We start from the raw sequence: 27,707 nt of genomic DNA on the forward strand, positions 1-27,707 counted from the left end.
AATTCTCCTGGGGGCCCAGGCCGACTCCCTGATGGGGATGGAAGCTGAGGCCATGGCCACCTTCCCTTCCACTGAGCAGCTGGGGGAAGCCCTCCCCGCCGTCCGTCTGGCTGCCCATCGACTGCCAAGGTGACACCACCAAATGTACTTCTTCCCAGCCAGGGCTCAGAGAGACACAGGATTTGCATTTCAATTTGACTTCTTTCCGATGATTCCAGCCAAAGCTTGGAAATCACTCCCCCTGTCATTCTCTCACCAGTTCTGTTTTCCTTTTTTCCTCCCTCCACCCCACTGAGGGCTCTTGTTTTTCCTTGACATCCTGCTCTTCAATGCAGAGAAAAGTCATCCTTAACAGCAGTTTTATTGCCCAGTGATATTAACACAATGAAGGAAATCACTGCTAATTTTTATGAATTATCTCATCATCTGCAACTAATTAACAGCTGCTGAAAGAGCAGCATCCTGCCTCCCCTTGGAGACCCTTTACCTTGAGCATGCTTCCCAACAGCCCTACCCTTGTGGTCAAGGAGGGTCCTCTGCTGGAGATAAGCACTTCCCCTCCAGCAGCCCCCCTCCTCCATGCCCCACCCCCAGCCCCAACTCTGCACTTTCCTGCTTGCCCCAGCGAGAGGAGGCAGCAGTGGGGGGCTGACCAGTTATGCTCAGCCATCGCTGGGCCGCCTGTGATGCGATAATTTAGGCTAGCTGGAAACTTTATTAAAATCCAATCTAAGTGGGCCGCTGCTGCCCTGTTCTCATTACCCACCTCTCCAAAATCAGGCTTGGCCCCTGTGCCTCGCTGAATGTGTCCATAAAACTCAGTGAACAGGCAGCCAACAGCTAAATGGCACTTAATCAGGGGATAATCTAGACCCAGGTGGACAGTAAATACTGAGCGGGGCAGAGGGAAGAGAGGGAGAGAAGGGGAAACAAAGGAGGAGGTGGAGGCACACTCGCATATGGTGCAGCCTCCAGAGAGAGGAGCTGCCCAGAGACACAGAGACAGGGCGGGGAACCATGGCTGGAGAAACGGGAGCCCAGAGCGGCAACGTGACCCTGGAGCATCCCACAGCTCGCAGGGCCTGGGGCTCACTCTCCTCCCAGGCTTCCCACCTGAGCCCCACTTCTCCGAGCACAATCCTGCCCCCACCTGCATCTTCCCCATCCCTCTCTACTCTTCCTCCAACCACATCCCTTCCTGAGCCTATCTAAGGAGCCTCTCTTCAAGCGCCCTGGCATCTGGTCAAACCCCAGGCAGCCGCCGGAGATGTCTGCAGAGATGAAGGGAAGGGCACTGAGGGATGGGGTGAAAGGGCTGGAGGCTGGTCCACACCACTGTGGGGCAGAGCCTCCCCAGGTGGGAGTCGGGCGTCAGAGTCATGCCGGGCAGGAGGCCCCTGTGATGCCAGCCCGAGCACACAGTCCTCCTTCTAAAGGTCAGATGCTCCAATGGAGTGCCTGCTGGAATTGAAAAGGCCAGAGACTGCACGTCGAGTTATGGGGAGAGGAGGAGTGCAGGGTGGATGCTCCTGGTCCGAGTCTTTTTCTCCTCCTTTGTAAATTCTGAGACACTCAGCTGGCCATCACCTCCACTCCCACCAGAATGTTCCATGCTCCTTGCTGTTCTGTCTCAGGACGCGTAACTTAGCTCATGTAGTCCCCATTTCCTGCCCCAGGGTCCCCATTTTCAAAGTCACAGGGTATACAGTCCCAAGGGGCACAAACACCTTCTTCACGGCAGCCGGGGGTAAGACTTGAGTCATTCATTCATTCATTCCACCAATGTTTACTGAACACCTGCTATGAGCAAGGATGAGAGGGGCGGTCTTGGCCTCCAGGGAAACCAACGCCTGAACAACTCTCATCACTATGTGACATGAGCCAAAGGATGGGGTGGAGCCGGCCGCCCGCAGCGCACTGTGGAACAGGAAAGGGCAGACAGCCCTGTTGTGGGGAAGGAAAGGACAGTCACAGAAATTTTCTTAGAGGAAGAGCAAGATTTTGAAGAAAATTCTGCAGGGGGAGTCGAGGTAAGGAGATAAGGAGATAAAGCAGATGGAGCAAAGGCCCAGGGATGAGAGATGCAGAGGTGCTCCAGGACCCCAGTGTGTCTGGAGGGCAGGATGCCTGATGGCAAGTGTTCATGGGGCAGGGATGGAAATGGGGGCGTGATGATGAAGGCTGGGGTTGTCTGGACGGTCTGCAGCCTGCCTGAGAAGGCTTCAGGTGCCCCGGAAAGGTGCTTGTTGAGCTTCCCCATTAGAGCCCTCCTTAGATGTTGGGGGTGGGGGCATGGAGATGCTATGGCTTCCGATCCTTGGGCACCAGGGCCCAGAAGTGCCCAGGCCCCCACCACCTCCACCTTCAGACGCCCTGGCGGCCCCACCCTGAGGCTTGGGCAAGGAAGCGGAGGAAGCTTTACTCAACATCTTGAACCTCCCACTCCCTGCCCCAACCCAGTGGCCCACTCCAGGTGGTCCCAGGTGGCCCTGGGCGCAACATGCCCTGGAGACTGCTGGCAATGCATCCTAAGCACCCCAGGAGAGCACAGGGGAAGTCAAGAACTCCAGTCTCTGTACTCTTTCCAGGCCTCAGGGACACAATTTCCATTCTCTTCCTGGACTGTTTACTCAAAAAGTTAAGCTTAAGCACAAGAGGGAACTTCCCCCATGGCTCAGCAGGTAAAGAATCCGCCTGCAATGCAGGAGACACAGGAGACGTGGATTTGATTCCTGGGTTGGAAAGATCCCCTGGAGGAGGAAATGGCAACCCACTCCAATATTCTTGCCTGAAAAACCCATGGACAGAGGAGCCTGGAAGGATACAGTCCAAAGGGTCGCAAAGGGTCGGACATGACTGAGGGACTGAGCACATACACAAGTAAAAAGGAGAGGACACTGGTTTTGAAGTAGGGCAGGGCAGTAATAATGAGTGTATGGTCTCCAGAGGCAGACAGGATGTGGGTTTTAATGCTGGTTCCAGCCTCATACCAGCTGTGTGATCCTGGGTAACTTATTTACTCTCTGAGCCTCAGCTTTCTCATCTGTAAAATGGACATGATGGCAGCATTAAGTGATTTTGAACAGCATAGTCCCTGATACATAACCAAATATTTAATAATGTTATTATTATTATTATAAGGCTAGATATTTCTGACTCCAAAAGTCCCAACTCTTACTTTCTTACTTTACACTCTTCTTTCCCTTTTAGAGTGTCCTCTCCAACTCCCATCTCCACTCCCTCTATTTCAAAGGATTGCCCCCCCTTAAAAAAAAAAAATACTCCTGGGACTTCCTGGTAGTACAGTGGTGAAGACTCAGTGATTCCACTGCAGGGGGTGTGGGTTTGATCCCTGGTCAGGGAACCAAGATGCTGCATCCTATGCAGTGTGGATAATAATAATAATAATAATTTAAAAATACTCCTGGCAGAGCCTGTCGCCTGGTCACCAGTCAAGCCACCTTCATTCTCCTTCCCCTGGGGCACTGTGCTGATCTTACAAGGCAGGGATCCTCTGGGCCCCTCTCCTTGGCACCTTCCTGGGAGAGAAGCACCGGATACATTTAACAGGGCAGGATAAATAGCAATAATAATATATGTTAGCCATTAGCCACATAAGTAATCAAAGATCACTGCCATATGATTCCTGGTTAAACATCATTTGGAATCTAATAAATAGGCGGCTATAAATAAAGGCAACGAGCAGATTCGTCCCCTCCGAGCAGCGCAGTCTCTGCTCTTATTTTTAGCCTAAAGGTGCCTTCAGCGCTACTCGTGTGGTTCAATTTTAAGTTAATTTCTCTCTCTCCAATGTCTGCAAAGGAAACCTGCAAGGGCAGGAGGGGGCAACGAGGGGGGCTCAGGCTTGGCGTCTGCCTTCTGCTTCTCTAAAGAAATTAAGGCACTCCCATCTGCCAATGCAGGGTAGACGGGTTCAATCCCTGGTCTGGGAAGAATTCACATGCCCTGGGGCAACTAAACTCGGGTACCGCAACTCCTGAGCCTATGTGCTACAACTACCGAAGCCCTTGAGCCTACAGCCCGTGCTCCACAGCACAAGAAGCCACTGCAGTGAGAGAGTAAGCCCCTGCCTGCCGCAAACAAAGAAAGCCTGCACATGGGAATGAAGACCCAGTGCAGCCAAAAAGAGAGAGAGAGAGAGAGAAATTACAGTGTCCTAGGGGTCTTGGGTAGACCTCCTTCATGGTCACCTTCTCCCCACTCCTCCCAGGGGTTCCTCAAAGGGAGTACAGTGGGCACAGAATGAGAGGCACCTAGTGTGACAGGACAGAGCACAGGTCTGGGGCCAAAGAAGTCTGGGTTCAAATCCAGGGTCTTCTATGTTCCGCATGGGGGACCTCAATCCCTCCAAGCCTTGGATTCTATACCTACAGACCAGGCATCATCCAACCTACCTCTGAAGATTGTTGCAAAACCTAAATTATATAATTTATAGTCAGTGATGGGCACATATTAGATGCTCAATGCATATGAATATCATTCTAGCCCCTGGATACAGTCCTTGAAAGTGATGGGCCGCCGTCCTTTCATTAGATGGAAACAGGTGACTTATCAAGAAGGCAAAAAGCCCAAAGTGCCAACGACCATTGCTTAACTCTGGAACTAGCCCGTTAGCACTCAAGGCCTTTCTGCTACCCTGGAGTTCCTTCATGTCTGAGTCTTGCCTTTTCACATTAGAACCTTAACAACAAAATATCCTGTTCCCAGTATTTCCCGCAGAGCCGCAGCCCACTGCAGGGCACTGTCAGCGTTAAATAAGGACCAAGAGAAACAAGCTGGATCAGCCTTAAAGCCCAGGTTTCCTAACTCCCGACTCACGGCAGTATCTTCTAATATCACATGCTTTCCTAAAACACCAGAGGATCTGTCCCTTTCTGGAGGATGACAAGCAGAGTAAGAGACAGTCTGCTGAGACTTTGGGGGGACATAATTCTTTCCTGGCCCCATGGCAGGAAATAAACACATCACTCCAAGCCAAGCCCAGCAGAGCCCACGTGACGCGGCCTCAGATAACACTCTACTTGGAGGTTACTCCTTTGGAACCCTGACACGTTAAATCACCGTGATGAAGTTTCCCATTACACAGTCCCTTTGTGACTCTCTCTCTCCTGTGGCACAGTCTCAGTCAGAGTCATGTGGCTGTCCCGCTGGGTTCCCTCTGCCCATCGAGGAAACACATCCACTTCAGGGCTCTGGGCTGTCTGGTTCTCATGCAGAATGGTTGACCATAACAGGAGTCAGGCAATCGGGTCAAGGGTTGGCCTGGGGCCAGTTTCCAAGTGCAAGTGTGGTCCCCTGCACACAGCTCTGCTCATGAGAAGGCTTTCAAGAGGCTCAGGCTCCTATCTTGGAAGCTATCCAAACAGAAGAACAGAATAATGGCCCCCAAAGATGTCCATGTCCTAATCCCCAGAGTCCACCACCACGTTACTTTCCAGGGCAGAATGGACTCTGCAGATGTCATTAAGGTTCCAGACCTTGAGATGGGGAGATTATCCTGGATCATCTCAGCATGCTCAGTATACTCTGGTGAGTTCTTAAAATTGGAGAACATTTCCTTGGCTGAGGTCAGGGAGCTGTGATGTGAGAATGAAGTGACCCAGAACTTTGAGAATGGAAGAAGGGGGCCATGAGCCAAGGCATGCAGCACTCGGGAAGCTGGGAACAGCCTCTGCTGACAGCCAGTAATAAAACAAGAACCTTGATTTTGTGACTGCAAGGAATTGAATTCTGCCAACAATCAAAATGAGCAGGAAATGAATTCTCCCCTAGAGCCTCCAAGAAGGATCACAGTCCTGCTGACATCTTAGTTTTAGCTCAGCCTGACTTCTGACCATAAATTAATACACTTGTCTGGATTAAGCCACTGAGTTTGTGGTAATTTGTTATGGCAGCAGGAGAAAGCTATAGTAATAATAACTATGGTAGAACTACTTTTAATAACTACTATTTATTGAACTACTAATTATCAGGCACTGTGCTATCCATTTTGGATACATTATCGTACATAAATCTCAGTATATAGGGTGTGTATAATTACCCCATTATCTAGTAGAAAACAGAGGCTAAATAATTTGCCCAAGGTCACACACTAATTCATTTTCAAGTTTGTATGTCAATAAAGCCCAATTCCATTTAACAGCCCTGCAATGCCACCCAGAATTACGCCTGCCATAATGTTGGGCAAACTATTGCTTTTTTAAAGAAACAAAAGAAAGGGAATTAATATTGTCTAAATATTACTAGATGCTACAAACCATGGATGGTACATATGATATTACATATCTCCTTTCAATCAATATGATAACCTCCTCCTATGGGAAAGCATTATCTCCAGCTTACAGATGGGAAACTGAGCATGAAAAAGGTTGAATGATTTGCCTAAAAGAACATGGCTAGTAACAGAGAGTCACACCCATGGATTTTTACTTCGAGGCTGCCTTGTCCATGATGCTGAGGATATGAAGACGTGAATGTGAACCCCAAGCTCCCTGAGGTGAACATACTTATGACTTCATGGTAAGACAGGCACTGAATCAAGATCCAAAAGGAAGCCCGCCAGGCTGTCATCACAAGCCGACAGCAACAGCCCCCTGCCCACCCCCCAGGAGCGGTCCTGCCCAGAGGCCAGTATTATTCTCTGGTAGATAATTCCTGGGCTTCCCTTGTGGCTCAGCTGGTAAGATAATTCCTGGGCAGACAAGGAAGAAGTTGACTAAATATAGGTAGCGCTCCAATGGGGGTGAATCCACAGATACTTATATTGACTTACATGCTATTTCATCTCCACCAACTCCACTCATTTCCATTTTAAATTCCTTTAGCACTCAAGGTTTTCCCAACTGGCTCTAAAAGGGAAATTGACATTAAAGGTAAAGGTCCCTTTAGGTTCAGAAACCCCAAAAGCTCCAGGAAGAGCAGGGAGTGTCCCCACGATGGCCTTCGGAAAGCTCCCTGCTTCCCTGTCCACTGGCCTGGGGCTTCCTGATGGCTGTCCAGAGGTGCGGGGCCACCCACCGCCACTATGCTCCCCCACAGGCTGGGGTTGGTGCCTTTCTGGCAAGCCCTTAGCAGAGCTTCCTGTGGAGGCCCCCAGGGCTATCTGCCTCCCTCTCCTGTCATCTCGGGGAAAATCCCTGTTCTTTCATCGGTGAGCCGAAAGCTCAAAGTCTCATGTTGTTAGATCCCTGGCACTGGGGGAAATTTATGAGTGTTGCCAGCAAAGTGGCATTCCCTCCCCTGCCTGTGTCACTCCCTGCTTGAAAGACCATGTTCTATAAAGGATGGAAAAGCACATCTTGGAAGAAACCACAGGGGTGACACAACTTGGGGAACCTCCCAGCACTTGCCTCCTTAACACAGATATCGTCAGACACAGGGGCAACCTGCCGCCAGCTTTCAAAGAGCATCGGCTCTGGGGTCAAGAGCAAAGCCAGCCTGAGAGGAGCCGGGGCGGGGGAGGGGGCACGCCTCGCACAGACATAGGTGGAGACCTAGACGGGCTTTTTTTCTTTTAACTGAAACACTGGTCAGTGCTTGGGTCTGACCAGGGGCTCTGAACCTGGAGACCAGACCCCATCAGTCTGCAGCACGTGTGGGTGGTGGACAGGGAGTAGATGAGGGGAGTGCCTGTCTCTGATTTGGAGACCACATCCCACCTGGAAAGGAGAAAAGAGAAAACCCATATTCAGAGGGCAGTGACCAGCATGATGAGTAGAATCCAGATATTGAAACGGAAGCAACCGTCAGAGGCACTCATGATGAATCTCTGAAAGAAAGGAGCTGCTGGGGGCTGTGAAATGACAGGGCTTCAGATCTGAGAGACGCCGTCGGCAGGAAGAGCACTAGGCCTGCTCTGTCAGCTCTTGAGAGACAGGCAGAGCTCACAGAGACAGACTGTGGCTCAACAGATAGGAAAACTGATCGTCAGAGCTCTTCAAAAGTGGAATGGGTTACCCTGGGGTTCCCTGGCCACCATCAAGATTTTGTGACTCTGAGGACAAGCAGACAGGCTGGGTCCAGCACTGGAATAATCTGTGGCAGACAAAAGGCAGGTACCCTGGTCAAAACTGGCAGCTTCAGGAAAGAGCTGGGAGCGGGTGGCTAGATCCTAGCTGGGAGGCTGGGTCCCGATTCAGGTCCCCAGACTCTAGGAAGACTGAGGCAAGCAAGGCCTGGCCACAGTCCCCGGGGGAAGCTCAGACACAGTCAAAATATGAGAGTGAGGTTTCAGAATTGATGACAAGACAGAAACTTGAGCCCTGCAGCAGCCGCACAGCTGGGAGAGGATTCTTAGTCCTCAGTGTTTGGATCTGAGGGACAAAGTAGGACCAGCAGCCAAGACTGGTTTTGATGCTGAGTCATTAACCTGCTGGCTTGGACTTCCTCAGTGGGATGGAGATTGGCCCCAGGACCTACGGTTTGCTGCAGGGGTCAGAGAACCTGGGGACAGGAAGCCAGCAGGGTCACTGCACTGTCCTCGTTTAGAGGAATGCTTGTTTAGAAGTGCTTTGCGAGTGGGACCATCTGCCTTCCAACAGCTTTCAAATTTGAAGCTCCTCAGGGACCTCCCTCGGGTCTGCACTGCTCACTCATTCAGTAGACATTTAGTGAGCACCTTCTGTGTACCCTGGAGGAGGAAACTGCAACCCACTTCAGTATCCTTGCCTGGAAAATTCCACGGACAGAGAAGCCTGGCAGGCTACAGTTCATGGGGTCACAAAGAGTCGGACAAGACTGATGAGCTAGGCAAGCTTCTGTGTACCAGGCACTGCCTTACATGCCAGGGAAACAGCACAGAACAAAACAAAGGGCTTCGGTTGATGGGAAGATGCATAATAAACAGATAGGACCCAGTTTCTCAGATGGTGACAAGTGCTATTAAAAAAAAAAAAAACAAAGAAGAGAGAGAAAGAGAAATGGTGGGCAGGGCATGACCTATAGGAAATGAGAGCACGAACCACATGCACACATCTAGGTGAAGATTGTCCTAGGCAGAGAGGACACCAAGGAAGCCAGGGGGTGGAGGCTGGTATGGAGTGAGCAAGAGACAGAGGGTAAGGAATGAGGGAAAAAAGTAACAGAACAAGGGGGCAGATTGTGGAGGATACCAAGGGAGGGACCCCAGAAGGACTCTTTCTTTTCCTCTGACTTGAGATGAGAAGGCATTGAAGGAGCTGAGCAGAGGGCTGACATGCTCCAGCTTATATTTTAAAAGAATCATCCTTGCTGCCATCCTGAGAAACAAAAGTGACAAGGCAAGAGAGAAGCAGAGAAAGCAGTAGGAAAGCTTTGCAGTGATCCAGGGAGACTACTATCTTGGATCAGGAAAGCCATAGCAGAGGTGGCCAGAAGGGGCTGGGTTCTGGAAAGTGCAGCAGACAGGATCTGCTGAAGGGGAGCATATAGGATATCAGAGAAAGATGGAATCAGGCATGACTCCAAGGGTTGGGACCTAAGTCCAAAGAGATAGGATGCCATCACCATATATGAAATGGAGGAGAAATGGTATGAGAAACAGGCTTGAAGGGGAACATCAACAGCTCAAGTTTGGACACATCGAGTTTGAGTTTCTCTTAGACCTCCAAGAGGGGATGTGGAGTAGGCATATAAGTCTGGAGTTATGGGGAGATGTCAGAATTGGAGATGACATTGGAGAGTTAGCATCAAAAGCCGCTGGATGAGATAACTAGGCAGTGGGTGGAAAGAGAAGAGGTCTAAGGACAGAACCCTGGGGCACATACATATTCAGAGGTTGGAGATAGGAGAAGGAAACAGCAAAAGAGACTGGGAACTAGTGAGGGAGGGTAAGAACCAAGAAGGAGTGTGACCCAGAAGCCAAGAGAAAGAAGCGTTTCCAGGAAGAGGGAGTGAATGCTGCAGGTGAAATGAGTCCTGGAGACAGGTGATTGGATGAGGCTGTGGAGGCACCGTGGGTGGGAGTGAAAATCTGATGGGAGAGAGTCCTAAGGATTAGGTAAGAGAGGAGAAGAAATGGAGACAGCTTTGCATGAGAATTCTTTTGCCGAGTTTCTCTGCAATGGGAAGAAGAGAAATGGAGTTTCACTGGAGAAGGATGTGGGGCTAAGGGAGGTTTTTAAGATGGGCATTCACTCACATCCCCTAGCCAGTAGTGGGGACCATTACCTCAGGGGAAAATGCCCACGACACTGGAAAGGTAAAGAAGATAAAGTCCAACCTCTCAGGACGCTCTTAAGTTTGTGGGACAGATGGAATTCAAATAAGGTTTTTAAAATGTTTGCAAAAACAGGCAGGATAGACCAATGACATCAATGCAAGGCATGCGTGATTCGGTCAGCATGCATACCTCTTGCGCTCTGAGAATTCTAGAAGAGCTTTCCAAACTGGGTGCAGATTCTTGGCTCTTAGAAATACCTGAATTTAAAGCAGGATTTAGGAAAGGGGAAGATACAGCACTTGATGAAGGAGTGGAGAAGGATGCTCCGGGCAGGGGAAGGCCAAGAGATGGACACAGGGTGGCCCAACAGGGCCGTTCCCAGTAACAGGCATCTCTTTCCCAGCACTTAATACATGCCTGACGCTTTTGTAAGTGCTCTGTAGGCAGTGGTAGTAGTAGTTTAGTAACTAAGTCATGTCCAACTCTTGCGATCCCATGGACTGTAGCCCGCCAGGTTCCTCTGTCCATAGGATTTCCCAGGCAACAATACTGGAGTGGGTTGCCAATTCCTTCTCCAGGGGATCTTCCTGCATCTCCTGCATTGCAGGCGGGTTCTTTACCAACTGAGCCACCAGGGAACTCACTGAATTCTCATAAACATGAGGAAGCAACTACTGTCATCCATGCCATACTGAAGAAATTGAGCACCAAGAAATTGAGTTGTCTCCCAAGGTCACACAACTAGTAAAGGGTGGTGCTCACATCCAAACCCAGGTTAGTGCCCAGGCTCCAGCATCCAGCTCTACTCTATGCTGGAGGCTTCCCAGGCCAACCCCAGTGCCACGCGGAACACAGCAGGCTCCATAGTGTCCAGTGAGCTTGGAATGGCCATGGAAGGCACCCGGTGAGTCAGGAGAGAGCGGGCTGAGAGGGGAGGGAAATATATAAGGGAGCCCCTCAAGGGCTGCACCAGGTGCTCACCCACCCCCAGATAGGTTGGCTTTCCTCCTGAATCTAGCATGGTGGCGACGCCTCCCGGCCGGGGGTTAGATAAGGTCCCCGTTCATCACGGGAGGGACTTGATGAGCAGGCGCCTCCCTCTGGACCACGCCCCTCATCGATGTGGGCTAAAGGGGTTCCGGAGCCTCCATGAACTTATCGGCCCCTAACCCAGCTCGACGGGAAGAAACACACACCAAAAAGATACAGAAGGGCTGCTGGGTGACCCGGCATGCCTGCAGCCCTCGTCCAGCCGATATGGAATGTGTGCCCCCGCATCCAGACTAATGAGAGCTAAGTGTGACCGCTGTCTCGCCTGCAGCTGAGCCGCGAGGCTGTGAGTGGGATTCGTGCCTCCCGCCCACTCGGGCTCGCACACACCCAGGCACTTAGTTGAGAGCTGGCAGCGGCCACCGCCATCACCCGCGCATCTCTGACTCCTCAGCAGTGGCCACGGGGAGAAAAGAAACGCCCAGGCAGGGCTACACCAACCGAGCAAGCAGAACTAGTAGGGCTTCCCTTCTTATCCTGCTTAAGCAACTGTGGCCGAATGGGGTCATGGCTTAAATCGGGCAGATGGCCGCCTCCATTCTAAGCTCTGGTGAGTGGCTGTTAATGAGAACACAATGATAATGGGCTGCCTCCCTCATAGTATGAGAACAGACCAAAGGCTGCAGTATTCTAGCACAGTATCCCAGCTTGGAAAGGGTCCTAAAGGTAAGAGGTCCAGTCCCCGCCCCCCATGATGCTGAAATCTCTATCCAGTCCAGCTGTGGCCATCTCCAGCTGTGAGGACCTCAGCATCAGAACCCATCCCATCTGTCCGATAAGCATTTTTCTACACCAAACCCAAATCTCTCTCCATGATTTCCACCTCCCCCTGAAACAACACATTCCCCCCACACCCTCCCGCCAAAATAGAGCTAATGACTCAGTCCCCATCCCAAGACTCTTGTAAACCACTTTGCAGGGCTGGAGACAGGTTTTTGAAATTCTGACAAAATATCACCATGCCAGTTCTCTCAAATCATGTGTGTCTCTGCCAGGTAGGGCTTCCTCTGGCAGAGCAGAAGATAGTGTGGGTCATCACGTGAGTGGAGGGGCCATATGAGACCCTGGGGGAACCGGGCCCTTCAAGCACCAGCGAACATAGGAAGTCATGCACCAAAAGTATTTGGAAATCAGCTCTATGATGTATGGCTTTGAGTTAGGAAAAAATAACCTCCTCCCTTGTCTCTAATACCACTGCCACTGGGGCCTTTCCGAGTTTCCTTCCGGAGAGTCACCATGATATGTTTAAGAAAACACGATGTTTCCTGCCATCACTGGCCTGTTTGCTTTAGTCAGTCTGATTTCTTAAGGTCCTAGGCGTTGGCACGCTGGCCCTTGTGGCTTTCAGTCTTACCCATAGAGAATGTACAGTCAGAGGGGAGGATGGGACAAATTCGGAGAGTACAACTGACATATATACACTACCCTGTGTACAATAGACAGCAAGTGGGAAGTTTCTGCAGAGCACAGGGAGCTCAGCTCGGTGCTCTGTGATGACCTAAAGAGGTGGGATGGAGCGGGGTGGGAGGGAGGCTCAAGAGGGAGGAGATGTATGTACACATGCAGCTGATTCACTTTGTTGTACAGAAGAAACTAATAGAACACTGTAAAATAATTATACTCCAATTAAAAAAAAAAACTACTGTGGGACTTTCCTGCAGGTTCAGTGGTTAGGACTCCGAGCTTCCACTGCAGGGGGCATAGGTTCAGCCCTTGGTCAGGGAACTAAGATCCTGCATGCCACTCGACCGAAAAAAAAGAAAAGAGAGAGAATGTACCAACAGGTTATTCAGGACTCTGCCACCTAGGCTGCCCTCCAGCTTGACTCAGGAGGCCCCCTTTGTCCCCGCCCAGATGTCCTCCCCTCTCTTTCCTTTGGAGGCTACCACTCCGCTGCATGAGAGCTGGGCAAGTCACAAACTCCGTGAGCCTCAGACTCCTCTTCTACGAGATGTGTCTACTTCTATCTACCTGGCAGGTTGTTGGGGAAACTGAATTAACACATGTCGGCCACCTGATGTGAAATGCCGACTCATTGGAAAAGACCCTGATGATGGGGAAGATTGAAGATAAAAGGAGAAGAAGGTGACAGAGGATAAGATGGTTGAATAGCATCACTGAGTCAAGGACATGGACTTGGGAAACCACAGGAGCCGGTCAGGGACAGGGCGCCTGGTGTGCTGAGGTCCACGGCTCACAAAGAGTCGGACACAACTTAGGGACTGAACCAAAACAACAAACAGCGTGTCATACAGCGTAAACCGTGGCATCGATGTCACCAGGCAGTTGGGAGTCAGGAGTCCTGGCACTGCCACAGTGGCCTTTGCCAACTTGCTCTGCCTTATGGGGAGCCCAGTTTGTCTTATCTGTAAAATGGAGCGTCTAGGCCTAATGCATCCCTCGCTTCCTCGGTGCAAGAGACTATGGCCAGAGGCTGCAGCTCACAGATGGGCTCTGGAAAGCTTCAGAGAGGATACACGTCCTGACAGTATCCAATGCAGTGCTCCTGGCGGAAGACCAAGCCACAAGCAAAGACAGAGGACGCCGCACGGCACCCTGGCCTGGAATATCTTTATAACCAAGCCTCCTTCATCCCTCTGAAGAGGCAGGGGTGGCAGGGGTGGAAGGAAGGAGAGGAGAGACAGCCCCGAGTGAGCACGCATGCGGGCAGACGCTGTAAAGGACTGCTTTCAGCAAAATAGTTGCTTTCCTAAATACATATTTTGGACACTTAGGGTTAAATAAAATTGGTTGACATTTCTGAGCACTGACCAACATCTGGGAGAAGAGAGATTAGAAAACTGACAGGTCAGTTCAAGATTCAAAACTCATCATTAGATAATTCATCCAGCAGTTCCTAAGCACATTTCATGGGCCAGACACTGTGCTAGACTCAGGAACACAGACATAATAACAAAGACCCTGATCCCCTGAGGTGGTCATTAGGGGAGGGATTTGTGTCCCAGAAAGCTTTCTCCATGGATTCTCTCTCTAGATGACAGATGAAGGAGAAAGGCATCAATTTATATTTGTCCCTAATGTGAAAGACCAACTGATTGCTATTATATGGGTGACTCAATTGGGAAAAGAGATCAAGACTTACACGCTGATCAAAATTTCATAAATCAAATCACGTGATCACATCACACATTATGCAGGGAAGCCCCACTACTCAACAAGCCCGATGGTATGTCCTCTGCAAGGCACAGCATTCTACTGGTATATCTGGATCTTGGTGTGTCCGATATATTTAACACACAGCAGAACAGGGTAAGAAAACCGGTGCGTTTTATTCCCCCGCTTACCTCCCCCAATTCTCTTATTATCTTCATCTTCATAACATCTGAATGTTCTGTGTTAAACATTCTCTCTGCAGGACTTGGAGCTCATTGAGGGAAACCAACTCAGTGAAAAATGGGAGTTGTAAAGTGCTTGGGGTCCTAGTAAGACAGAGTGTCAAATAAATCCAAGCTCTTGCTGCTCGACCTCGCAGGGAAACCTTAAACAAGAGATTCAACTGGTACAATAACCTGCTGATGTCTGGCGCCACCCACACTGAGCAGAACTCCGTACCACCCTGATAGAGCCTCTCAGATCCCCAGGCCTCAGTTTCCTCATCTGCTGATGGACTTTGTCTGGGCCCTTAGGAAATTATTTGGGAGTTAAAAACAAAAGAAGAGTGAGAGCCTATAAAAGCAATAATGATTCCATCTTTCAATCCCTTTACCAGATAGAACACAATACATTTCATGTGACTGCTGTGATAATGGAATATCCCAAATGTCTCCAGGGCTGTAGAGCTGCAGCAGAGCAAAGCAGGAAGAGAAGCTTTGGAGACAGACAGGTTTGCATTTCAGTCTCTGTGTGACCTTAGACAAGTTATTTAAGCTCCCTGAGCCTCTGTTTCTTCATCTATAACTTCGGATCATTAATTCTGACGTGAAGATTGCCTGAAATATGTGAAACACCCAGCACAGTACCTGGAAGAAAGTGAGGTCTTTCCAAATGGGAATTATTATGGGGATTATTATTATTTAGCACCATATCCTCAGTCCTTGGCACACAGCAATTAATAAATACTTGCTGAGTGGACTCATGAATGAATAGGTGAACCCCTGTTTTTACCGTTACAGCTAACACTTGCCTTAGAACTCAATCAGGATCTCCAGTCCATTCCTCTTCTCTCTTTTAAGTAAGACAGATAGATGGACATTTTCTCTTTCTCCTCTTTCTCTTTTTTCTTCTACTTCCTTCAATAAGTCTACCTCTTTAAGCACAGGGAAAAGCTGACTCATTAGAAAAGACCGTGATGCTGGGAAAGATTGAGGGCAAGAGGAGAAGGGGACGACAGAGGGTGAGATGGTTGGATGGCATCACTGATTCAATGGACATGAGTTTGAGCAAGCTCAGGGAGATAATGAAAGACAGGGAAGCCTGGCGTGCTGCAGTTCATGGGGTCATGAAGAGCTGGACACGACTTAGTGACTGAACAACAACAACAAAGGCTGGAAGAAATTTTAAAACAATGATGGAGCATGTTTTGAGGAACGTGTTTTGAGGAACGGAGCATGTTATGAGGAACCACATCTTGCAAGGATCACAAACCCATCCGCCCACCCCTTCACTGAGCTTGTGTGACACACTTGCATACATCAAGTGTGAGGGCCTGTGTCATGTGGTCCATCTCCCTTGGAAGCCAAACTCTGGTGGGAAAATGCCATAATAATCAGAGTATAACCCAGTGAATGATGGAACAGGGGAATGGGAGAATGGTTGGGCAAAGATGATCTGACCCTAGGAAGGACAGGAAAATATTGGGAAAGGAGTCTGAGAGGAAGGGCTGTTTGCACCAGTGATATTGGTGGTGCAAAAGGGGGAGAAGGAGGAGGGGAGGGAAGAGGAGGAGCTGGAGAAGTCGCTTTTTTTTTCCAGGCAGAGAAAATGGAATGCAAGGAAGAGATCTTCAGGCCCAGAAGAGGAATGAGAAAAGCCCAGAGTAAACCTCCCTAGTATATGGCATATTCACTTAACAGTGAGTAGTCGTGCGGCTAACATAAGTGACCAGGGAAGGAGTAACAGACGGCTAGCGGGAAAGCCTCACATTCATTCAGCTGACAAATACTGAGTTCCTAATGAGTCTGGGGGCAAGATTTGCTAATATCACAAGTGGGATGGGAGGAAACTAAGAGACAAGGACCTTCACCTGCTGTTGAAGGTGACTCTGCTTCCCCAGTGGCTTAGGGAGCCCACTGATGGGCAGTGGAGGGGGCACTGCAAGAGGAGTCAGGAGACCAGGCCCTAGGACTGACTGCCACCAGCCCCGCCCCCACGAGCCCTGTGACCTTGGCCAAACCGCCACCCCTGTGGGTCTCCCTCCCCATCTGCGAAATGAGCAGGTTGGAAAATGGGATCTGCAGAATCCTTTGATGATCCCTTTAAGTAATGGAGGGCTCTAGAGATAGGGAGTGGAGGTCTTCTCAAGGCATTTATTAACTTGTGGCTCCCACAGTCATCACTCAGAGGACCCAGAGGGACAGAAGCAAAATCAAAAGACATTTCCAGAAGATAGATGACTGAAGCGGGCTGACAGATGTGTGAGAGTTTGGGGAATTTATGCGGGCAGCTTCACCATCATAAATAAAATCCCTTTCTCTTACCCAAAACCTCATTGGGTCGGGGCGGGGGGGTAAACACTGGACCCCGTAATAGACAATTTGGCTGTATCTCCCGCCCCGTGCCTCACTTGAATGAAAAATAGCAGTCCCAAGGCAGGGTAATGGGCTCGGCGCCTCTTTACAAGCATCCATACTGTCACCAGCCGTCAAGCAGGGCTGGAGATGGAGCAGGCGGGACCATTTATCTCCGAGATGCCTGGTCTCTTCATTCAGTCTCACTCTCACAGCCATCTACATTGAGGCTGGGGGTTTGGGAGGAACTCCAGAAGAATCAAATGTGGGGAGAGTGACCCCTGGGAAAGGGGAAGGAGCAGCAGCCCCTCCCTTTTCCAAGAGGCTCTGGAGGCCTTGGGGGACCTGGTGCCATCAACGCTGGTCCAGCCCATCGGTGCAGAAGGCTGCCTGCTGCTCAGCTACTTGCGTTTTCCTGACCTACTTCTCTCCTCATCCCTGGCCTACTCCAGATCCCCTCCGGAGTCCGAGTAATTAGCACCTTTTCATCCATAAAGCTCCTGGCTTCCAGGATAACCAAGGAGACAGCAAAACAAGCCCGGGCATTGCTGTTTTGGTTTTTCTTTACTTTTCTCTCTCTTTGTTGACTTTACTCAGCTTCCTGGACTCTGCAGGAGATCAGGCTCGGTCTGACCTTGTCCACCAGCAGGGCCCCTGGATGGAAATCAGCTGGACGTGGCCTGGCATGAACCACAACCAGCACCAGCAGAGCGGACGGAACTGGACAAGCATCGTTCCAAGTGTGGGGATGGGAGCACAAGGGTCCCTTGGAAGCCCTCCCCTGTCGCACAGCAAGCCAGACAGGGATCTGTCAGCTTCACTTTCTGCTTTGCCTCCGAGGGAACAAGTGTCAAGAGAGCCAAGGCCGCAAGGCGCTACTGATTCCGGCTCAGTCTCTTTCCGCTTCCCATTAGCGACAAATGGAAATTGATGGGTTACCGCTTCATCCACTCATTTAGAGGAGAAGGAAACCTCACAGCAAATGCTGAATAACTGGAGGCATCTTATAAATTAAGCATCTTAAGGATATGAACCGTTTTGCATTGCTGCTAAGCAGAATTAAATTAGGTTTTGAAGTTTCAGTAGAAGTGAATGGGGAAGAGGAAGGAAAGGGTTTGTTTTTAATTCCTTTTTTCAAGTGTGCAGGGTGGTGAGCCAAGGGCAGGATGAGGGAAGGACTGAGTCACTGGTCCTCACTTCTGATTCTAATTAGCTGTCTCTGGCATATCCACGGAGAAATATGTCTGTGCGCCCATGACACAGCACGGAGCAACTTGGGGGCCTCCAACTTAGGCTCTGACCTGTGATGCCTGGCCTGGCCAGGGCCTCCTGACCACCCATCACCACCATCATGCCAACCTCTGGGGCCTTAGAACCAGTCCTAACTGCACTAGAGGAGTTCAGGAGCTTTAGGCCAAGTCCCTGGGATTCTATATCATAGTCTCCATTCTAAAACAGCCTCTAACCCTTTCAGGTTCAAGTTTAGGATCTCAGATCCCGCCTTGTGCATAGTATCCACTTTCGCCATCCCCACCCCAGTCTAGACAGAGAGGCCTCAGGTGGGCACCTGCCCAGATAACCTACCTGGTGTTTAGGTGCTTCTAAGGCTGTTGCCTGGCCTTGCCTAAGGGTCCTGCTGTTGGACTGGTCTTCTTGTGACCAACACACTTGCCTGGATTCCTCACTGCTGTGCCCCAGCTACCTGTCCACACCGACTCCCTTCCCCATATACAAGTACACAACCCAGTCCCCAACATCCCACATCTGTCCCAGGCCATCAGCTGACCACACAGTGTCTGCTGGACCGGACTATCTGTCTCTGCAGCTGGAGCGTGTTCTCAATACCCAGATCACCAGTGCTCCACTGCTTAACAGCAATGCCTGCAGTTGAGCAGCTTTGCTCAGTCTTGGAGGTGTTGAGGGGTAAGGGAGGCAGTTGATTTTTCAGACATTTCTGAACCCTGGAAAGAGCCAAGCCTTCTGCCAGGCACAGGGGTGTTGATGGACCATCAATAGCAGTGCCTGCCTATAACTAGAAGGAGCACCCCCATGGCCGCAAGGACGAGGGACAGAGCAGGTGGACATATGTCCCTGAAGTGGCCCATTCTTCCTTCCCACAACCAGGCTAGGGCAAGGAGACACCAAGGCCTTGCCAAGCAGCCAGGTCAGGGGCACCAAGAACACTTCATCTGAACACAGCCTCCAGGAAGACTTCTGGGATTGATCAGAGGAGAGAAGAGATGAGCTGTGCTCTGATCTCTAGCCCTGGATTTGGAAGCCCCCCAGCCATTCCCATCCTGAGTCCATCACAGGCTGCAAGAGACACTTATCAAAATCTTTAGTTTCATTACAAGAGGAGCCAGGCAGCTTGAGCAGATCACAGCTGTGGGCCTGTCGGCTGCCCCACCACTGCCACCCCTGCCCCAGCCAAACTCAGGAGGGCAGTGCAGGGTCAAATGTGCCTGGCAGACACCTGGGTGCAGGAGGGGCATCGCCCAGGGCTGGGCTGCCCCCAGGGTGCCACAGGGGCAGCGCTTACCGATCCTCAGGGAGTGTGGACTGCAGGCGACCATCACGAGCCACGTGGGAAGCAGCACCAAAGGCGCCCAGACGCGGGGCATCTTCTATAAATCCTCATGGAGCCCTCCGCTGGTCTGGGCATGACATAACTCTGTGGGGGAGGGGGAGAAGTGCGTGAGTCCCCGTGCTGGGAGCCACCCCTCCAGCACAGCAGCCTCCCCGAGTGGACAGCCTCAGTGAGGAGGACTGACGCTCCCTCCCCGAACCCCTGTGCCTGTGGGGGAGCGCCAGGCCGGCTCCAGGCCTTTGCCGTCCCCACTCTGCCCAGGCTCACAGAAGCCTCAGGTTCTAAAGCCATCCTCCACCTTCACCCCCATCAAATCAGGGGCAGGCAGTGTGACTGTGGCCAAATGATTCATAGTGAAAAGTGAGGTCGCTCAGTCATGTCTGACACTGTGTGACCCCATAGACAGCTGCCCACCAAGCTCCTCTGTCCACAGGATTCTCTAGGCAAGAATACTGGAGTAGGTTGCCGTTTCCTTCTCCAATATAGGCAAAAGACTAGAACAAACATTTCACTAACAATATATCCAAAGTTTTGGAGCACACTTGGAAAAGTACTAGGGAAAATGCAATTATAAATCTCAATACGTTATCACTATACACTCACCAGGACTTCCCTGGTGGCTCAGCGGTAAAGAATCTGCCTGCAGTGCAGGAGATGCAGGTTCAATCCCTGAGTTGAGAAGATCCCCTGGAGAAGGAAATGACAACCCACTCCAATATTCTCATTTGGGAAATCCTATGGACAGAGGAGCCTGGCAGGATTAGTCCATGGGGTCACAAAAAAAGCCAGACACTATTTAGTGACTAAACAACAACAACATACACTCACCAGAATGCCTTAGAAAAATGATACTACAAAGTGTTGGCAAAGATGTGGAGCAACTGGAACCCTCCTACAGTGTCACTGGGAACGTAACTTGACGTAACTGTTGTGGAAAACTGGTCTATTAGAACTTAACATGTATGCTAATATCCAGCAACTCCATAGGTATTTCTAATAGAAATGTGTGATACACTCACCAGAGACATACTAGAATGTTCACAGCGGCACTCTTTGGATTTCCCTAAACTGGAAACTACCCAGATGTCCAGCAGCAGGATGGAGGAATGTAGTGTCCGATCACACAAGGGAATACAACTTGGAAATGAAGACGAACAGTCAACAACTCCATGCACCTACGTGATGAATCTCATAGACATAAGGTTGAGTAGAAGAAACCAGGTACAAAAGAGCATTTACCACATGATTCTATCTAAAAGCAGACAAAACCACTGTGTGCTATAAGAAGTCCAGTTAGTGATGACCCCTGCAGGAGGGTGGTGACCAAAAGGGGCCATGGGGGTTCTTCTGAGGATGCTGGTGATGTCCTGTGTCTTATTCCAGATGCTAAGCAAAGTGTGCTTAGTTTGTGAAATCAGTCGAGCTGTATATATACTGATGATAATGTTCACTTTTCTGTATGTGTGTATGTGTGTTACACTTGGTAAAGCTTTTGTTTTATGACATCCCCCCTTCCCACGGCAGCTCATGTTGCAGCCTAACCCAGCACCTTGCATCTTCCTGCACACAACTCCACCCCTCTGCCTGGAGTGTGCTCCTCTCCCCGCACCTTGCCAGGTGCCAGAATCGGGTGCCTCTCTACCCCCTCCTAGCAGCCTCTAGTGGCTCTGATGGCAACATGTTTTCCTCTATTGCCCTTGTCTCTCTGGGCTTAGTGTGGGTTTCTCCAGGGCCAGACCACTCCCAGTTTTACTGCTGTATCCCTTGAGGCTACTTATACCAATAGGTACGCAAGACATATTTGTTCAATGGATGGAAGGTCTCAAGCCACTGACTGATATAAGGAGACAGAGGGAAATAAAGGATAAAGATTGGAGCAAAGACAACTTTGCTGTTGGCAAATCAGGCTCAGAATCTTTGTCTTTTAGTTCACTGGTGCTGGGACTTCCCTAGTGCTCTATTGGCTAAGGTTCTGCACTCATAATGCAGGCTCCCAAGCTGGATCATAAAGAAGACTGAGTGCTGAAGAACTGTGGTGCTGGAGAAGACTCTTGAGAGTCCCTTGGACTGCATGGAGATCAAACCAGTCCATCCTAAAGGAAATCAATCCTGAATATTCATTGGAAGGACTGATGCTGAAGCTGAAGTTCTAATACTTTGGCCACCTGATGTGAAGAGCTGACTTATTAGTAAAGACCCTGATGCTGGGAAAGACTGAAGGCAGGAGGAGAAGGGGATGACAGAAGACGAGATGTTTGGATGGAATCAACGACTAATGGACATGAGTTTGAGCAAGCTCCGGGAGATGTGAAGGACAAGGAAGTGCTGCAGTCCATGGGGTCACAAAGAGTTGGACACAACTGAGTGACTGAACAACAAAGGCAGGGGGCTCGGGTTCAATTCCTGGTCGGGGAACTAGATTCCACATGACACAGCTAAGACCAAATAATGATGCAGCCAAATAAATAAATTTAACTAAATATTAACTCATGGGTGTTAGTGCAGGAAGAGATGAAAGCAACCATGATCTCAAGGGAAGCTTGGCATTCTTACTCATTGTGGGTAAGGCTGACTATGGAGTGCCTGTCTCCCCACTAGAATTCAAGCTCAGTGGAGGTGGGGCTGGAACAGAAATCCTGTTTCTCTGTCATCTCAGGGCCCAGAACTGTGCCTGGCATATATAACAGCCTCAATAAATTCGCATCGAGTGGAAAATGAATAGGCTGTCAAAGATGGAAGAACCGTAAAAATCTTGCTAGGCTATATAAAAGTAATACTAAATATAATCGTTTCTGTCAAATGCCTTCCATTTATGCCTGGTCAGCCCACTGCACAATAATTATTATGCAGACCGCTAAATAGGTGTCAGATTAGCCTGTGTAAATTTTATTTGATGACAGAACTACACTCAATCCATGAAGGCCTGACGGCCATTATTCATGACCCCAAAGGCTGGCTGATCCTGGAGACCACATGTAAGGACAATGGCTCAGGTCCTCAGCTGCTCTTGGGCAAAGTGATGAGAAATAATTTCCCCAAAACCTTACAGGAATAAAAAGCACCAACATGACACAAGTTGGTAAAGCACAAGGGTTTGCAAAATTTTTTCCATAATCTTTATCTTATTTAATCACAAAACAAGCTCTGTTACTGACAAGGAAGCTGAGCTCAAGAAAGGTGCCTAGTTCAAGGTAACACAGCTGTTACTAGGGAAAGCCAGGGCTAAGCCAGGATTCAGACTCCGCTGGGTAGTTGTCTATCATGTACCTGTCTGCATATGAGAGCAGATAGTGAAGATTCTGGATTCTTTATCCAAAAACACAAGGAAAGTTGAGGTCTTATTTTCAATTTATATGAATCTGGTCTTAGAACTTAATGGCATAGCCTTTATCAACTGAAAATATTTTCATAATTTAAGGATAAATTTTTTTTCTAGCAATAGAGCATCCAGCCCCTCTTCCCACTAACATCATCCCTAGGGAGTTCCACCTCCACCCATGAGTTATTACCACTGGCATGGTGTGGCTTCTAAATTAGAATCTCAAGCCCAGAACACCTATACTGAGATGGCCGCCTCCTGAAATCTCCACCTGGGCGTCCCACAGCCCTCCAGACACACCTCGTCCTAAAAAGGAAGACTCCTCTCCACCGACCCCACCATCTGTTTCTCCTCCTACATTCTCCTTCCCAGTGGATGGCACCACGATCCATTAGTCACCCAAGTTAGAAAGCAGAGGGTCACTGTAGAGTTCTACTTCCCCACACTCCACATGGACTCAGTCACCAAGTCCCAATAGCTCCATCACTTTCTCTCCATTACCATCAACCTGCTCCAGTCCAGACATCCACCAGCAACAACCAGGACTCTGTGATAGCAGCCATCTCGGTCTCTCTCCCTCTGGTCTTTCCCTCTCCATTGGATCTCCAGTGAGTGGCCAGAAAAGTGAAATAAAAGTGTTATTCACTCAGTCGTGTCCAACTCTTTGTGACCCCATAAACTACAGCCCGCCAAGCTCCTCAGTCCATGGAATTTTCCAGGCAAGAATACTGGAGTGGGTTGCCATTCCCTTCTCCAGGGGATCTTCCTGACCCAGGGATCAAACTCGGGTCTCCTGCATTGCAAATAGATTCTTTACCATCTAAGCCACCTGATCTTTACCATCTGAGCCACCTGAATGAGCAGCCGAGAGTTCTTACCAAACTGCGAACTTGATAATGACACACCCCAGCCCCAAAGTCTACCACAGCTCTCCACTGCATCCAGAATCAAAGGCAAACTTAACTCCAACAGATAAACCCTTCAAGATCTGGTTCCTCTTTCTTTCTTGTTTTTTTTTTTGTTTGTTTGTTTTGTATTTTTGACTGTGCTGGGTCTTCATTGCTTTGCTGGCTTTCTCTAGCTGTGGTGAGCGGACCCTACTCTCTAGTTGCGGTATGAGAGTTTCTCATTGCAGTGGCTTCTCTTGTTGCAGAGCTACAGATTCTAGGGCATGTGGGCTTCAGTAGCTGGGGCTCCCAGGCTCTAGAGCACAAGCTCAATAGTTGTGGCACTTGGGCTTAGTTGCTCCGTGGAATGTGGGATCTTCCCAGACCAGAGATCAAACCAGAGTCTCCTGATTGGCTGAAGGATTCTTTACCACTGATCCACCAGGGGAGCCCTGGTTCCTGTCTTCTTGTCTCTACCCCCAACTCCACTGCAGCCGATCCTCAGCAGAGCTCAATCTCCAACTTGCCTCCGCACCCCCCCTCTGCCTGTACACAGGCTCCAGTCTCACCCCGTGATGGCCTGCAAACTGTGTCTTCCAGGCTCACTGCATTACTTCCCCTCTGAGGCTTTCTGTGATCCCTTTCCCATCTGCGGCTACCACATCTGGAACATTCCTCGTTAGGACACGTACTCTGCTCATGATGATGCCTCCTGTCTCCCACAGAACTGTCAGCTGTGACGCCGGGACCGTGGCCAGCACCAGCACACTATCTGGCACACAGTAGGTGCTCTATTAGTACTGGCTGAATGAAATCAATGAACAGATGGCGTCAAAAGACATTTTCTGAGTTTATACCAAGATGAAATAAATTCTCAGTCTGACTTGTACATTTTATGTTTTGTACATTCACTGTAGTTAATACAAACAATCTAAGCAGACAGAATGCTCTAGATCTAGGCATAGGATCATCATATCGATATATGTTGAAAGGAGGAAAGTGAAAGTGAAAAGTTAGCCTCTCAGTGTCTGACTCTTTGTGACCCCATGGACTGTAGCCTGCAGGCTCCTCTTTCCATGGGATTTCCCAGGCAAGAAGACTGGAAAGGGGAGGGAAATATTTATTGTCCTTTACTTCCGTGGTTGGGGCTTGGACTGACAGTCACAGTTCTTACACAAGTTGAGTCCTGCTCTGCCATGCAGTGGCTATACGCCATGAGCAAGTGAGTTAAATTCTCCAAACCTCAACCTGTTCATTCATAACATGGGGATGATAGAAATGTGTCCATGTTCAGTCACTAAGTCGTGTTCGACTCTTTACAACCCCATGGACTGTAGCCTGCCAGGCTCCCCTCTTCATAGGATTTCCCAGGTGAGAATACTGGAGTGGGTTGTCATTTCCTTCTCCAGGGGATCTTCCCAACCCAGGGATGGAACCTGAGTCTCCTGCATTGGCAGGCGGATTATTTACCACTGAGCCACTAGGGAAGCCCAATGATAAAAGTACCCTCAAAGAATCATTAGGAGGAGTGATGCTAAGATGCTTATCCTGTACTTCTCAGAGTAATTAACTGTTCATGGCTATTATACTACCTCTATAAGATGATATTGCATACCACTTCACAGATGTGGAAACTGAGGCTCAAGGAGGATCAATCACTAACCCAAGGTCATGCAACTAAAGCAGTTGTACTGAAGTTCAAATTCAAGACCATCTAACCCTATGTGATCACAGATCCCAGGCTCCTCGTTCAACTAGAGTTGAATACAAAGGCACTGGCAGAATTTAAGTCCAAAGCAGGCTGATACAAATATGGCTTCTAATTTCCGAAGGCCCCTGATAGATCTTTCCCAGGCAATTTGAGAACGCTGTTCTTGACACCCTAGAGCACTCATGCCAACCCTAACAAGTGCACAGTTAGGGCCCAGCATGGAAGGAGGCCAGGTCGGATCTGCTGTGGTCCTTAAGGAGGGAACCTCCTGAGCAGCTCCACCCCTTGGAGTCTGTTTCCTCATTGGTAACATGGGGATATGAATGCCTACCTCATGGGGTGACTGGCACCAGGAGAGCAGGGAACATGTAAGAATTTTCCACCTGCATCCCCAGTGTCTAGCACAGGCTGCCCCACAGTGTGAAAGTGTTAGACGCTCACTGGTTTCCAACTCTTTATGACTCCATGGACTGTCTCCAACTCTTTATGACCCCATGGACTGTCCCGCCAGGCTCCTCTGTCCATGGGATTCTCCAGGCAAGAATATTGGAGTGAGTTGCCATTTCCTCCTCCAGGGGATCTTCCCAGCCCAAGGATTGAACCTAGGTCTCCTGCATTACAGGCTGATTTCTTACCATCTGAGCCACCAGGGAAGCCTCAAAAATATCTGTTGAAATTATGAAATAATTCAGCCAGGTTATAGACATGGAAAAGGCTCTGTGGGCGTGAATTATTTCCTAGTGAGTTATTTTCAGAGTCCTTGCCCAGAAAGAAAACGTAGTGTTCGGGTGCAGCTCCTCCACGAGCACGCTCAGCTCTCCTGCTCCAGCCCTTCAGCCCCCACCTGCACAGCACAGGAAGTATCACCCCACACACTGATTGCATCCTGCCCCGTGAGCACTTGAGAGACGTGCTGTGGAATCAGACTGGCAGCTGAGGCTTCTGCGGTCTCATCTCTGCTTCAGCATTTACCTGCCCAGGATGTTTCCTGACCCAAACACCAGAAATCAGTTGCTGTTCAGTCACTCAATCATGTCCAACTCTTTGTGACCCCCTGGACTGCAGCACACCAGGCTTCCCTGTCCTTCACCATCTCCCAGAGTTTGCTCAAACTCATGTCCATTGAGTCGATGATGCCATTCAACCATCTCATTTTATGCTCCCCCTTTTCTCCTCTTGCCCTCAGTCCTTCCCAGCATCAGTCTTTTCCAGTGAGTCGGCTCTTTGAATCAGGTGGCCAAGCTACAGAGTTTCAGCTTCAGCACCAGCCCTTCCAATGAATATTCAGGACTGATTTCCTTTAGGATGGACTGGTTGGATCTCCTTGCTGTCCAAGGGACTCTCAAGAGTCTTCTCCAGCACCACAACTCAAAAGCATCAATTCTTCAGCACTCAGAATTCTTTATGGTCCAACTCTCACATCCATAAATGACTACTGAAACAACCATAGCTTTGACTCTACAGAGCTTTGTCAGCAAAGTGATGTCTCTGCTTTTTAATACAATGATCAGAGGTCCCCACTTTTTTTCAAAGGGGGCACCTAATTTCCATTGTTTCAGCATCTCAAGACTGCTCTGCTTCCTCAAGGTAGAAAATCCTCTTCTGTCTCTTTCAGACCTCAATGTCTCTAATCCTCTCTCTGGTGCTTGTATTTTATTTTTTAAAGATTTTTAATATTTATTTTTACTTATTTATTTTGGCTGTGCTGGGTCTTAGTTGTGGCATGTGGGATCTAGTTCTCTGACCAGGGACGGAACCCAGGCCCCTTGCACTGGTAGCCAGAGTCTTATCCACTAGGCCACTGGGAAGCCCTGGTGCTTGTATTTTTGAATGAAGCTTCGTGAGAGCAGAGCCTTCTTCTTCACTGTTATACCTTCAGCACCTAGAACAGCACCCAGTGCAATGCCGTTATAAATAAACATTAAGAAATGAGTGAATAAATGAATGGTTATTTAACTTGCATGTATTGATTCTCTCTCTCTGTTCCAGACTGTGCGTTCCTGGAAGGCAGGGGAGCATCATCTCTCTGGCATGTATCTTCCTGACACGCTTGTTATGATGCTCATCCTGAATAGAAGCTCCACGAATGTGTGCTGACTCTCAACCCACACTGGTTAACAGGCACAGACAGACACTGCCCAACCACAGCTCCTCATGTTCCACGGTAAACGGTGTCTAGACTCCCTGACCCAGTTCTGCTAAATGACCTCTCCTCTCCTGACTTGTCAGAGGTCCCTCTGCTGGTCTCTCTCATCCCCATAAGGCTATTACACCATCAATTCTGATTTTCTGGGGTGGGTCCAAGAG

General features: G+C 49.5%; 1 protein-coding gene across 1 annotated transcript in view; it reads right to left on the reverse strand.

Moving 5' to 3' along the window:
• The window catches only part of GRIK4 (glutamate ionotropic receptor kainate type subunit 4), a 498,388-nt gene that overhangs the window by 321,674 nt on the left and 149,007 nt on the right, over window positions 1–27,707 (reverse strand). Inside the window, exon 2 of the mRNA XM_025266749.3 lies at window positions 19,436–19,567. Within this exon, the coding sequence (XP_025122534.3) occupies window positions 19,436–19,517 (82 nt within the window). The 5' untranslated portion in view covers window positions 19,518–19,567. The remainder of the gene's footprint in view (window positions 1–19,435; window positions 19,568–27,707) is intronic.

Source organism: Bubalus bubalis, chromosome 16, assembly GCF_019923935.1.
Source record: "Bubalus bubalis isolate 160015118507 breed Murrah chromosome 16, NDDB_SH_1, whole genome shotgun sequence".
Classification (NCBI taxonomy): domain Eukaryota; kingdom Metazoa; phylum Chordata; class Mammalia; order Artiodactyla; family Bovidae; genus Bubalus; species Bubalus bubalis.